General features: G+C 47.1%; 1 protein-coding gene across 1 annotated transcript; it reads right to left on the bottom strand.

Annotated features, from left to right (window-relative positions):
* Positions 1-11500: 11500 nt before the first annotated feature.
* penkb (proenkephalin b) lies at positions 11501-14988 on the bottom strand. Its single transcript, XM_041880295.2, has 3 exons — positions 14662-14988; positions 14211-14351; positions 11501-12708 (listed from the first exon to the last, which is right to left on the bottom strand). Exons 2-3 carry the CDS (start codon positions 14346-14348, stop codon positions 12073-12075), a joined length of 774 nt encoding a protein of 257 aa, XP_041736229.1. The 5' UTR covers positions 14349-14351; positions 14662-14988; the 3' UTR covers positions 11501-12072.
* Positions 14989-15234: the final 246 nt, after the last annotated feature.

A 15234-nucleotide genomic window follows, 5' to 3' on the forward strand; every position in this document is an offset into this window, starting at 1 on the left:
CTCTCGACGAACGTCCTCACGCAGGCTACACCGATAGTGGTCGATGAGGGCCCTCTCATTCCACCCCGCATCCGCCGCTAGAGTCCGGAAATCCAGGGCGAACTCCTGTGCGCTCCTCTTCCCCTGTCGGAGGTGGAACAGACGCTCCCCCGCCGCTTTACCCTCAGGAGGGTGATCGAAAACAGCCCTGAAGCGGCGGGAGAACTCCGCGTAGCTGATGGTGGCGGCGTCTATTCCCCTCCATTCGGCGTTGGCCCACTCCAATGCCTTGCCGGAGAGACAGGAGATAAGGGCGGAAACGCTCTCGTATCCCGAGGGCGCCGGGTGTATGGTGGCCAGGTAGAGTTCCACCTGAAGGAGGAACCCCTGACACCCGGCTGCGGTGCCATCATACGCCCTCGGGAGCGAGAGCCGAATCCCACTGGATTCTGGAGCTGGTCTGGTGGGGCTGGCCGATGGTGGTGGTAATGTAGGAGGAGGTGTGGGCACGCCTCCCCTTTCCCATCGGCGCAGGGTGTTCATAACCTCCTGCATGGCGGAGCCGAGTTGCTGGATCCTGGCGTCCTGGCAGCTGACCCGATCCTCCAGCGACTCGGTCGCCGCTGCTGCTCCTGCTGACTCCATATTCTGGTGTGTTGTTCTGTCACGTGCTGATGTGGATGCAGTGTTGGAGTCAGGCGCAGGACACAGAAGCTTAGTCGAACCGACTTTAATTGTCACAAAGACAAATACAAAATAACGGGCCTCAAAACACATAACGCATAAAACACTTAACACTAGAAAACAATAAACATACACCAACGGACAGGCGTTCAACAACACACAACTGCAAACAAAACCAAAGGAAACTTATAGGTGACCTAATCAATACATAATACGAAACAGGTGCACCAACAAGACAAAACCAAACAAACATAGAGAACATCAAGCGGTAGCAGCTAGTACTCCGGGGACGACGAACGCCGAAGCCTGCCCGAACAAGGAGGAGGAGCAGTCTCGGCGGAATTCGTGACATGGTTAGTAAACTGTTGCAGGTTTACAGTGCAGTTGGCTAGTGCGAACGACGGGCAGTATTTCTGTTACATGTATTTGATATATGTATTTCAACACTTTCAATACCTATTTTGTAATTTGTATTTCACTGGCCTGAACTATATACAATTCTACTATTTCATGACAGTTTAATTAGAATACATTTTCTAATACAAATATACAGTGCCTTCAGAAAGTATTCATACCCATGCCCCCCCGCTTCTCCTTCACACAAATTCAGACAGCTGATGTTCTGAAAGAGCTGCAAAATCTGGACCCCTACAAATCAGCTGGGCTAGACAATCTGGACCCTTTCTTTCTAAAACTAGCCGCCGAAATTGTCGCAACCCCTATTACTAGCCTGTTCAACCTCTCTTTCGTAACGTCTGAGATCCCCAGAGATTGGAAAGCTGCCGCGGTCATCCCCCTCTTCAAAGGGGGTGACACTCTAGATCCAAACTGTTACAGACCTATATCCATCCTGCCCTGCCTTTCGAAAGTATTTGAAAGCCAAGTTAACAAACAGATCACCGACCATTTCGAATCCCACCGTACCTTCTCCGCTATGCAATCCGGTTTCGAGCTGGTCATGGGTGCACTTCAGCCACGCTCAAGGTCCTAAACGATATTATAACCGCGATCGATAATAGACAGTACTGTGCAGCCGTCTTCATCGACCTGGCCAAGGCTTTCGACTCTGTCAACCACCGCATTCTTATTGGCAGACTAAATAGCCTTGGTTTCTCAAATGACTGCCTCGCCTGGTTCACCAACTACTTCTCAGATAGAGTTCAATGTGTCAAATCGGAGGGCCTGTTGTCTGGACCTATGGCAGTCTCTATGGGGGTGCCACAGGGTTCAATTCTTGGGCCGACTCTTTTCTCCGTGTATATCAATGATGTCGCTCTTGCTGCTGGTGACTCTCAGATCCACCTCTACGCAGACGACACCATTTTGTATACATCTGGCGCTTCATTGGACACTGTGTTAACTAACCTCCAAACGAGCTTCAATGCCATACAACACTCCTTCAGTAGCCTCCAACTGCTCTTAAACACTAGTAAAACTAAATGCATGCTCTTCAATCGAACGCTGCTGGCACCCGCCCACCCGACTAGAATCACCACTCTCGACGGGTCTGACCTAGAGTATGTGGACAACTACAAATACCTAGGTGTCTGGTTAGACTGTAAACTCTCCTTCCAGACTCACATTAAGAATCTCCAATCCAAAGTTAAATCTAGAATCGGCTTCCTATTTCGCAACAAAGCCTCCTTCACTCATGCTGCCAAACATGCCCTCGTAAAACTGACTATCCTACCGATCCTTGACTTCGGCGATGTCATTTACAAAATAGCCTCCAACACTCTACTCAGCAAATTGGATGTAGTCTATCACAGTGCCATCCGTTTTGTCTCCAAAGCCCCATACACTACCCACCACTGTGACCTGTACGCTCTTGTTGGCTGGTCCTCACTACATGTTCGTCGTCAAACCCACTGAGTCCAGGCTATCTATAAATCACTGCTAGGCAAATCCCCGCCTTATCTTAGCTCATTGGTCACCATAGCAGCACCCACCCGTAGTCTGCGCTCCAGCAGGTATATCTCACTGGTCATTCCCAAAGCCAACACCTCCTTTGGCCGCCATTCCTTCCAGTTCTCTGCTGCCAATGACTGGAACGAATTGCAAAAATCACTGAAGCTGGAGACTCTTATCTCCCTCACTAACTTTAAGCATCAGTTGTCAAAGCACCTTACCGATCACTGCACCTGTACACAGCCCATCTGAAATTAGCCCACCCAACTACCTCATCCCTATATTGTTATTTATTTTGCTCTTTTGCACCCCAGTATCTCTAATTTGCACATCTAGCATTCTAATTGTAATTATTTTGCACTATAGCCTATTTCTTGCCTTACCTCCATAACTTGCTACATTTGCACACACTGTATATATATTTTCTGTTGTATTTTTTGACTTTATGTTTTTTTACCCCATATGTAACTCTGTGTTGTTGTTTTTATCGCACTGCTTTGCTTTATCTTGGCCAGGTCGCAGTTGTAAATGAGAACTTGTTCTCAACTGGCTTACCTGGTTAAATAAAGGTTAAATAAAATAAAATAAAAAAATTGAGTTATTCCACATTTTGTTGTGTTACAGCCTGAATTCAAAATGGATTAAAAAAAATTTTTTACTCACCCATCTACACACAATCTGTAAGGTTCTGTATTTGTTTTCTTAGTTCACCTTGTGTTCTTGTACGTAGCCCTGTTTCTTTGTGTTCTTGAACGTAGCCCTGTCTTTCATTTTTGTTCATTGATTTCACCTGTGTTAGTTACTCACCTGGTCTCATCAGCTCCTTATTTAGTTCAGTTCTTTCTGTTTGTGCCTTGTGAGGTATTGTTAGTTTTGACTCTACTAAGCCTTTTCCTAGCTCGTTTGTGAGAACCAGTTTAGCCTTCAGTCCTAGTTTTGTTTCACCTGCCTGTTTGCCTACCTGTGTATGACCATTGCCTGCCTGTGACCACGATTCCTGCCTTCTGCGAAGGCGTAATAAACACCTGCCGCACTCTGCGCGTGAATCTATACATTTTTCTCCCTGAGTATTCATTACAGAATACCTCACCTAAAATGGAATGGATTCAGCGGAGCTACAGTGGCGCCTAACCCGCCAAGAGGAGCGTATGGAGGTAATCGGCCATCTTCTCCGCCAACCTATCCCTACTCCTCCGATGCCAGGTATCGTAACCCATAGCCCTCCTTCATTCATATCCATGCCTGGAAAATATGACGGTTCACCTGGGAAATGTCAGGGATTTCTGATGCAATGCAGCAAATACATTGAGCACAACCCCACTAACTTCACCACCGGCAAGAGCAGGGTGGATTTTGTTGTCTCTACTCAAAGGCAAAGCCCTGGATTGGGCCACCGCTATATGGACTGCCAACAGCACAGAACCCATTTCCACACCCTCTTCAAAGAGGCAGATCCAAGAAGGGCTCTGCCTATACTGTGGAGGGAAAGATAATCTACTCAGCCATTGCCCTGTTCGCCCCCCACGGAGATGAGAACGGTCCCTACGCTGCCATGCAGGTAGGCGAGTCCGTATTTCTAAATATCTCCCAGAAGCAATTCTCCATCCCAGTATTGATAACCGTGAAGGGGGTTACGAAGTACGTAGAGGGCTTGATAGATTTGGGAGCAGCAGGTAGTTTTATCGATCACTAGCTAGTATAAGAGCTTGACATTGATCTTACACCTGTCACCCCTCCCTTAAGGATTAACACCCTGGACGGGCAGCCATTGGGCACAGGCTTCATTACGCACCTGACGCAGAGCGTTACCCTCCAGATTGGAGTCTTCCACACCGAAACCCTTCAACTCATGGAACTCTCATCTCCCAAACAGCCACTCATCCTCAGACACCCCTGGCTTTGTCGTCACGACCCTGCCATCTCGTGGCGACAAGGTGAACTACTTTCCTGGTCTTCTACCTGCTTCACCAGTTGTCTCAGCCTACCCTGCAGAGCCACCACCATTGAGGACTCTGCCTCTGTAGTGCCACCCACCATACCATCTGAATATGCCCAGTACAGCAATGTCTTCAGCAAAATCAAGGCCTCCACTCTGCCACCACTTCACCCAGGGGACTGTGCTATTGACTTACTCCCTGGAGTGTTCCCACCGAAGGGCCGTGTTTACCCCCTATCTATCCCGGAAAATGAGGCAATGGAGAACTACATTGATGAAGCACTCAAACGGTTTCATTCGTCCTTCGTCTTCCCCGGCTGCGTCCAGCTTCTTCTTCGTTGGAAAAAAGGACTGTGGTCTTTGTCCATGTATTGATTACCGTTCCCTGAATGACGTTACGGTCAAGAACCATTTTCCTCTGATCCCAGCGACCCTTGAACAAGTGGGCCACGCCAACATCTATACAAAACTCGACCTGCGGAGTGCTTCTAACCTTGTCCGTATACGTGAAGGCGACAAATGAAAGATGGCCTTTATCACCGCATGAGGGCACTACAAATACCTGGTCATGCCCTACGGCCTTACTAATGCCCCCGCCGTCTTCCAATCCTTTATGAACTAGTTTTTCCAGGATATGATCAACCGCTTTCTCATCGTCTACATTGATGACATCCTGATTTACTCCCACTCCCTGAAGGAACACATACAGCATGTACAAAGGGTTCTTCAACGGCTCCTTGACCATAACCTTTATATGAAGACTGAAAAGAGCACCTTCCATGTAACCTCAGTAAACTTCCTCGGTTTCGTACTGACACCTGGAGGGGTCAGCATGGATGAGAACAAAGTCACCGCCATCAGTAACTGGCCAAAACCCACCACCGTTAAGGAACTCCAACGTTTCATTGGGTTCTCCAACTTCTATCGCCGGTTCATTCGGAACTTCAGTTCTACTGCCGCTCCCCTCACTGCCCTTACCAGCCAAAAAACCCGGACCCTTCAATGGACAGATACCGCACTGACTGCTTTCAACACCTTGAAATGCCTCTTCACCTCAGCTCCTGTCCTTCGCCAACCTGATCCGACCCTTCCTTTCACCCTGGAGGTGGATGCCTCCGAAGTAGGAATAGGAGCCATACTCTCTCAGCGGGTGGGAACACCTCCAAAATCACATCCTTGTGCCTTCTTCTCCAGGAAGTTATCCCTTGCTGAGAGGAATTATGATGTGGGGAACAGAGAACTCCTCACCATCAAGCTGGCCCTCGAGGAGTGGCGCCACTGGTTGGAGGGCGCACAACATCCCTTTCACGTCCTAACATATCATCATAATCTGGAATATATCACAGGGGCCAAGAGGTTAAACTCCAGACAAGCCCGCTGGGCTCTCTTCACACACTTCCATTTTCATTTTACTTACATCCTTGGAAAGACAAACGTAAAAGCTGATGCTCTCTCCCGCCAGTTTGACCTTCCGACCAGTAACTCAGACCCCATTCTTGCATTATGGGACCGGTACAGTGGGAGGTTCACTCTGCCATACAAGAAGCCCTAACCTCAGACCCGGCTCCTTCTGAGACACCAGCTGGGAAGAGTTACGTACCAGCCGCTGTTAGACCCCAACTGATGCAATGGTGTCACACGTCCTTGGGGTCAGGACATCCGGGCATTACACGAACCACCGAACTTCTAACCCGTAAATTCTGGTGGTCCTCACTGGCATCCGACGTCAGGGATTACGTACTCTCCTGTCCAGTCTGCGCCCAAACCAAAAGCACTCGTCATCTCCCTTCCGGTAAGCTTCAACCTTTGCCAATCCCTCACAGACCCTGGTCCCACATAGCTGTTGACTTCATCACAGACCTTCCTGAATCCTCTGGTAACACCACCATCCTTGTCATAGTAGACCGTTTTTCAAAAATGTGTAGTCTGGTTCCTCTTCCTCATTTACCTAACACCATGGAATTGGCTGAGTGTATGTTCCAACAGGTGTTCCGTCTGTATGGGATTCCGGAGGACATCGTCTCTGACCGCGGGCCCCAGTTTGTCTCCCGGGTGTGGCGAGCCTTCTGTGACCGACTGGGGGTCGCCCTCAGCCTGTCCTCCGGGTACCATCCCCAGACCAGCGGGCAGACGTAAACGCCTGAACCAATAATAATAAGCCATTTAGCAGACGCTTTTATCCAAAGCGACTTACAGTCATGCGTGCATACATTTTTTTGTGTATGGGTGGTCCCGGGGATCGAACCCACTACCTTGGTGTTACAAGCGCCGTGCTCTACCAGCTGAGCTACAGAGGACCACCCAGTCGAAGTACCTTCGCCAACAATGTTCTGCCTCTCCACAAGACTGGAGTCGGTATATGGCCTGGGCCGAATACGCTCAGAACTCACTCATGCATTCATCCCTCTGCCTTACTCCGTTTCAGTGTCTCCTTGGTTACCAACCCCCCATGTTTCCCTGGGAAGCGGAGCCTGGTACTATCCCAGCTGTTGACGACTGGTTTTGGCATAGTGAGCGGGTATGGGAGACCGCTCACCGGCATCTGTAGGAAGCCTCTAATACCCAGAAATGCTTTGCCGACAGACGCCGCCGACCTACGCCACTCTTTCACCTAGGACAGCGTGTGTGGCTCTCTACCAGAGACATCCTGATCCCCTGCAAAAAGTTATGTCCTCGCTTCATTGGTCCCTTCAAGATAACCCATCGCATCAACCCTGTCACGTACCGCCTCCAGTTACCCCGTCAGTATAAGATCTCCTCGTCCTTCCATGTGTCTCTGTTAAAACCAGTCACCTACAGTCCTCTTCATCCTCCAGTCTCAACCCGCAGTGCGCCCCCACCGATGAACGTTGGAGGGGAACCTGCCTACGCCATTCAGGCCATCCTTGATTCCAAACGCCTGAGGGGTCGCATCCACTATCTAGTGGACTGGGAAGGTTATGGGCCTGAAGACCGGTCCTGGGTCCCCGACCAGGACATCCTTGACCCAGAGATGATTCAGGCATTCCACCGTAACCGTCCGGATGTTCATGCTCCCCGACCTCTGGGTCGACCCCCGAAAAGACCCAATCGACGGGACCGCAGTGGAGAAGGTAGAAAGCTTCAAGTTCCTTGGCGTACACATCACCAACAAACTGAAATGGTCCACCCACGCAGACAGTGTGGTGAAGAAGGCGCAACAGAGCCTCTTCAATCTCAGGAGGCTGAAGAAATTCGGCTTAGCACCTAAAACCCTCACAAACATTTACAGATGCAACATTGAGAGCATCCTGTCGGGCTGTATCACCGCCTGGTACGGCAACTGCACCACCCACAACCGCAGGGCTCTCCAGAGGGTGGTGCGATCTGCCGAACGCATTACCGGGGGCAAACTACCCGCCCTCCAAGACACATACAACACCCGATGTCACAGGAAGGCCAAAAAGATCATCAAGGACATCAACCACCCGAGTCACTGCCTGTTCACCCCACTATCATCCAGAAGGCGAGGTCAGTACAGGTGCATCAAAGCTGGGACCGAGAGAATAAAAAACAGCTTCTATCTCAAGGCCATCAGACTGTTAAATAGCCTTCACTAGCACATTAGAGGCTGCTGCTGCCTATTGAAATCACTGGCCACTTTAAGAAATGGAACACTAGTCACTTTAATAATGTTTACATATCTTGCACTACTCATCTCATATGTATATACTGCATTCTATTCTATAATATTCTACTGTATCTTAGTCCATGCCGCTCTGTCATTGCTTGTCCATATATGTATATATTCTTAAATCCCATTCCTTACCAGTTTTGTGTGTATTGGATATATGTTGTGAAATTCTTAGATATTACTGCACTGTCGGAGCTAGAAGCACAAGCACATCTGCTAAACACGTGTATGTGACAAATAAAATTTGATTTGATTTGATTTGGTAAGCAACTCCAGTGTATATTTGGCCTTATGTTTTAGGTTATTGTCCTGCTGAAAGGTGAATTTCTCTCCCAGTCTGTTGTAAAACAGACTGAACCAGGTTTTCCTCTAGGATTTTGCCCGAGCTTAGCTCTATTCCATTTATTTTTATCCTAAAAAACTCCCTAGTCCTTGCCGATGACAAGCATACCCATAACATGATGCAGCCACCATTAGCAGCCACCATCAAGACGTCCCAGAAATAGCCCCCACCCCTGCCTGCTCCTCCACCTTTGCCCCCCCAACAAATTCCTCCCTTGCCACCTCCACCCCCTCCAAACCCCTGGTCAAAGGGGAGCCAGTTTCGAGAGAGGCCATACAACCGGAAGAACCCCCTCGCCTCACAACTCCAGTCCTTAGATGATGAAGACCCAAACTGGACAAAAATTACCAAACGGAAAAGACCAGACAAACAACAGACCAACAAGAGACCAGACCAGAAGAACACCCCAGAACCCAAACCCAGACTCCAGCAAACACGACCTGCAAAACCCCCTATCCCCTCTGAGAAACAATCTCCCCCTCCTAGACCCCTCACCATACCACCCCCTTCCCCCACCCAGTCCATTACTTCCTCTGATCGCTCCTCCCTGCCCCTTACTGTCCCTGATTCCCCACTCCCACCACCACCAACTGCCCTTGACCCCCACCTACCATACCCCTTACTGCCCCTGACTCATCCCCCCTGCTCCTTATCGACCCAGATCCACCCCCCCTTAGCCCTACCTGCCCCTGATCCCGCACAGCAGCAAGCCAGCCTCAGTCCGGACCCTCCGAACCGCCTTTACCCCTCCCAGCACCCTCCAATCCACTACCAAGTCAGTACAGGGGGCCACCAGGCAGTCAGTGGGGAGGCATGTCAAGACCTGTGAACAGCCAAGAACCACCCAACAACACAAATGACGCGCTAGAGGCCCTCATCCAAATCCGCAATGAAATAATCAGACATGGCCCCCGACCAATAACCCATTGTCATGACCCTGACAACACACTCTGAACAGAAGGACTTTCCTCAGACGGCTGTTCATAGTCGCCTCCCCACTAGTAAATCCATCTATAGATGGCACAAGGTTCGTACAGAGAACTGTCCCCACGGAGGCACTCGCACTGAACACACCTACCAACTGAGTGCTCCTTGGCTAGGTGGGTCTGTGCCCTGTTTGTTCCCTCTGTCCTCCAGCCTCCAGTGTCCAGCCTTGCTGCCGCATCGCTCCTCCTCCAACACCAGCCCAGGCCAATGGACATACCACCCCACCCCCCTGCTCCCTCTAAACGTATCCCTCTCACAGAACCAGACCAGAACTAGGAACCTTTCATCACCACACCAGAAGAGGTGCAGAGGAAGGACCAAATATCTAGACCTACACCCGGAACGAGCAAAGTACCATAACTGACATCCGGGTCTTTGGCTTCCAGGTGCGTCTGCCCGCTCCTCAGGTTGTCCTTCCTTTCTTCTGCAGATCCAACACCAGTCCAAGATCCAGCACCAGACACAGTTCCAGTACCAGACACAATCACAGCACCAGAACACAGGAAGAGGCGCGGAGGAGGGACCAAACACCAGACCTTCACCTGAAGCGAGCGGACCACAGGGGAGTGCCACAATTGACCTCCGGGTCTAGGGTTCAATTGCGTGTCTGCTTGCTCCTCAGGTTGTCCTTCCTCCCCTCTGCAGATCCAGCACCAATCCAGATCCCGGTTTCCAGGACCAGTCCCAGCACAATACCACCAGATGAGACGCCGATGAGGGACCAAAGATCACACCTTCACCCGGAGCAAGCAGGCCACAGGGAAGTACCACCATTGACCTCTGGGTCTAGGGCTCCCTTGTGTGTCTGCTTGCTCCTCAGGCTGTCTTTCCTCCCCTCTACAGATCCCAACACAGCACCCACAGCAGCCGTTTCCAAGTTCCTATTTTTTCCCAGGTCCCCAGTCCCAGACCCAGCACCAACCCCTGGTTACAGCCCTGGTACCAGCACAATTTCCAACCTGGCCCCAAAACCAACACAGGTTTTCCCAGTCCCAGACCCAACACCAGCACCAACCCTGGACACAGCACCGACCAACCACAACTGCCACCTCCATCCAGCAGCTGCCAGCCCAGACCCCACCACTTCCCCTACCGCTTCACCTTCCCCAACACAAAGACACTAACACACCAACAACCACTCTACCAGACCAACCATGACTGACTGACTGATTAACTAATTGATGGACTGATTACCGTTTTTTTTATTGAATGCATTAGATTCTTTGTTGTTTGTTTTTCTTTTGATTTGTTTAGCGTAAGTTGGATTGATTACTTATTGTTTGAATTGTTTGTTTTAAATTGTAACTAAATTGATTTGAAATGTTGGAACAACCAAATAAATGTACCTTAAACCTTTACTGTTAAGTAAAAAGATTGTTACCGTGAATGTTGTTGTAGTTAAGCCGGCTACTTGCAAGTTTCGTTTTTTGTATTAGAAAAAAACAAAATACATGTATTCTAATTAAACTGTTTTCAAATACATTAATTGTACTTCAGGTCAGTGAAATACAAATGACAAAATAGGTATCAAAACTATTGAAATACCTATGTCAAATACAACAAATACTGCGCATTGTTGGCACTAGCTGCCTGCAACAGTTTAGTTTAACCACTGTGCTTCCAGTAATGCTCTGTAAATTCTAGAAATACAGCATGTTGCTGTAGTCAGGTGTTCCAGTAATATGCTCTAAATGTGTGCTTCAGTAAAGGTTCTGTACACGTACAGTAACCTACTGGCTATGGTGCTGCCAGTAAATTACTGTAAAAATTATAGGATATTTTTTTGTGTACAAAGTACATGTGATGTGCAGTACAATAAAATTACCAGAATCTCACACTATCCCTTTAACCTTATAGAGAACTAATACGAGATATGTGCAGTGCTAGAAATGTAGCATACTTCAAATGATTGCATACACTTAAGTGGATGATTGCGGCAAGAAAGTGAAAAATTGGACATCGATTCAGAGCAATTAGACATTTTATTAATGACAAACACATTATTCTGCAGTTAGAGCAATTTATTTATTCTACATACAGATAAGCAGGTGTTTACAATGATTTCAATAAAATGAAATAAATAGATGCATCTAGAAAATCGACAGCTGTTAACTACAGTAAAGCAAGATGTGTGAAAAAGTATTCCAGTCTATCAAATATCTTATTCTGACTGTAGGCTATTTCTTCTGTTTGATAAGCCTGAGAAGCCTTTATTTTGGGAACATCTAGGTTTCTCAGTCACTACAATGAAAACAGTCCCCATATCAGCAGATTAGTGCTTTTCCAATTCATAGAATAACTGAATGTGTGTGTGCGTGTGTGTGTATGTGTGTGTGTGTGTGTGTGTTTGTTTGTGTGTATGCATGTGAGAAAATGAGTCTCATAAAGCCTACTGCACACAGAGATCAAAGGTCATAGAAGTGCTTAGGGAAGTCTCTTAGAGATGGAGAGTGAATGTTACAGTATGTCACACCACTAAAATAACCATTTAGGCTTCAGTATGTTTACTACAGCCAATCAGTAAAAATGCAGGCAAGACAAGAAAACAGAACATGACTGAGCAGTGGTAGGTATTTAGGAAGGTCAGTATCCCAGGAAGCCTCCGTATCTCTTCTCTACCACGTCAGGAACATCTTCCAACTCCACACGCTCCTTTTCCATCTCGTCCTCCTCTTCCTCCCCCCAGGCTCGCTTGTTGAGGAAGCCTCCATAGCGTTTCTGCTCCTCCCTCCACTTGGGCCTGCCCACCCTCCTCATGAAGCCGCCGTAGCGCTTCTGCAGCTCTTGGATACCATTCTCTAAGTCAGAGCTCTGTCTAGCGCTCCTGAGAAAGCCTCCGTAGCGTTTCTCCACCCCGCCATCGCCGCCATCCACATTCCTCATCAGTTCCCGGAGCAGACTCAGTGTGTCTTCTGGCTCGCCACTCTTCTTCATGAACCCGCCGTAGCGTTTGAACAGGATCTCCCTGCCGTGGTCGACATCGTCGGGTTCAGGACCGTACAGTTCTGCCGTTTTCTTCATGAAGCCCCCATAGCGTTTCATGAAGCCGCCATACTTCTTTACTAGTTGATGTGGGTCGTTGTTGTCCAGCTTGGAGGTCTCTGTGGTAGCCTTGTCTTCCTCTGTTGGACTGTCGGCATTTCTAGCCTGCAGGACATCCTCACACAGCTCCCAGGACTTCTTGGGGCTAAGAGCTCCTTCACACTCTAACGTACATGTCTGGGGGAGAGATTGAGATCAGAAGTCATAAGGCAATATCAGTGTTATGAAACTATTTTCTTTACATTTAAATTGATCACATAGGATGATAAACCAGGTTATTCCTCTATCCAATATTTCAACTGTCCACCCTTGAAATCTATTTGTCTCTTTGTGGTTCTCCTTTCCAATAACCCATAAATCTCATTATCCACTTGAAAAGCACAATGCTCAGGTTTGCGGTAGAACTACAGTACGCTTGATGGAGAGAGACCCAGTGATCACAGCCAATCAGACGTTAAGTGCTCTCTGTTGGGTGATAAATGTCACTCTAAATCCGCCAGCACAGTGCCATTGGTCGTGGGAGTTGGGAGGCTGGGGGCTCCACACAAACACCACAGTGCCTTGGGTGTTTCATCGTTCCATGTAGTATATTTACCAGAAGCAAATCAATCCTGAGCATCTAGAAAGCTCAATCTCTAATGGTCTGTGACATTGCTTCTCACCACCATCAACCCCCTCCTTTGCCTCAGGCAAAGCTTTAGGAGGCGATTGGGGAGGGTATTCCCCATCTGCTATAATTCTACTTTGGTGAATTTAAAACAACATTATGACATAATGCAGATAATAGTTTCTACAGAGTCAGTCAAAGTGAGCCATATTCATGTGATCAAATCTGATACTTAACTGCAATCTAGTGGTGGAAAATAGAAAGTACACTATTTCAAACTAGGCGGTCCATACTCTCCTATTCAAATGATTTAGGGTTTCTCTTGAGAAATCATGCAAGTTTGCATGTCATTCTTGGCACAATTTAGACCCAAATAATTGAACAAAAATTAAGCATATGCTTTAGGTTGCTCTGTACACTTACAGTAGCCATACTGTTTTTAAATCAACATTTTCCTAAATGTAAACTTTTTAAACCAGACTTGCATTGTTTCCAAAATAATTATAGGCATGCCGAGATTCCCTTGGCAAATAAATATGCATTTACAAAACAATATATTTCTTTGTAGGCTACAAAATAATAGCCATCAATGCTATCAGCAGAAACACAATTTGCCAAATGTTTAGTCAACGGTGGTTTGTGGTTCAAGTCGTTTTTTCCTGACAAGTCCTTGCCCACTGTTTTTGACTCGCTCTAGTTAGTGTATTGGCCCCAAAATCTATTTTACAGCTGCTTCTCATAATTTTTGTAATTTAATTAATCAACTTATAGTTTGTAGGTGTCATAATTAAATCATACATCTATTTATTCAATTCCCAAGTGATCAATACAGTGGAAGTAGCCAAATCACAAAACCAGCGAATGATTGTGATGCGCATTCATCTCTGGTATGAAATCTATTGTGTGGTAGTAGCAAATTCTTGGAAATCTAAGCGGCTCTACGAAAAAAGTTCTGAGAAACCCGCGTGCAGATAGCCTAATAGAGAGCGAACATTCAGTAATCCCCTATTAATACAAACTTCATGTCATGAAAAAGGAACAAAAAGGGTGTTGTAGTTGTAGGCCTACTTACGAGAGAGTTGATGTCTGTCTTTTGAAGTTGTAGGTGATGAATACAATATGCGCAGTCTGCCCCGCAGTCCGCACTCACCGTCAACACAAGGCACGCGCTCAGAGCCAGCGTCCAGCAGGAACGCATAGATACCGCCATGGGCTGCGAAACAAGAGAGTCAGCAATGAAATGATCGATGCTTTCCAAATCATGAAGTTTGCGCGTCTAAACTATGTTGGCTTATATGAATTATAAACTAAATGCAGAAGATATTAGCCTAATTCACAAAGGATAAAAAATTTTCTTCTAGTTTTGTTAGACATTTGACATGAACTAGCCTAAACAAATTAGGCATGAACATATTAGACAAATGAATAGACATATTAGACACATTAATGGAAGTATCTTCAAGTCCAACATTAAACTGTTATGGGTCAGGGACAAAATAAAATGAATACAATTATTAACTCACCTTTCTCGTTTTGTCGTGTAGCCTCCTACTAATTCAAAATAATACTGATGTTCCAAGTTCTTCTGTTGCAGTTGTAGCGAGGAAAAAAACGGTTGGATTTAGCAAACTACTATATAGTCAGTCACTGCGTGGCTAGTATATCCCTAAAACAAACTTGATCACTTTAATTTCTGAGTTCGAATCTTGGAAGAGAACGCAGGCAAAGCACCTGCCACTTCAGTCACTATAGCAGCATCGAAACGTTTCAATGTGGGCTTGTTATAAGTGCGCGGACTTCTCTGTCTTGCTTGTGCGATCAAGACACCCCTTAAATGCTGTACTATAGGAGACCCGCCAACAACCGTGAAGTGATCCCTCGTTGTCACGGGAAAGCTCCTCCTGACGTATGATGAATGACGCACACAACATCAAGTGAGGTGCTCAGCATAATGGTAAGTAACATTTATGGGGATAAGTACTGGAACTAATATTTTTCAAGGTGAGTGGGATCTCCCACTTATATTGCATTGTATGTTTATAGATGTGATGTAGTTGTGCCAGATTACACAATACTGTAGGCCTACAGGCTGAGTA

The sequence above is a fragment of the Coregonus clupeaformis genome, chromosome 7 (genome assembly GCF_020615455.1).
Source record: "Coregonus clupeaformis isolate EN_2021a chromosome 7, ASM2061545v1, whole genome shotgun sequence".
Lineage (NCBI taxonomy): Eukaryota > Metazoa > Chordata > Actinopteri > Salmoniformes > Salmonidae > Coregonus > Coregonus clupeaformis.

Coding starts and splice junctions, on each gene's coding strand:
- penkb (XM_041880295.2), bottom strand. CDS start 14,348: ATGGCGGTATCTATGCGTTCCTGCTGGACGCTGGCTCTGAGCGCGTGC. Junction 12,709..14,210: donor AGACAGACATCAACTCTCTC/GTAAGTAGGCCT, acceptor TCTCTCCCCCAG/ACATGTACGTTAGAGTGTGA.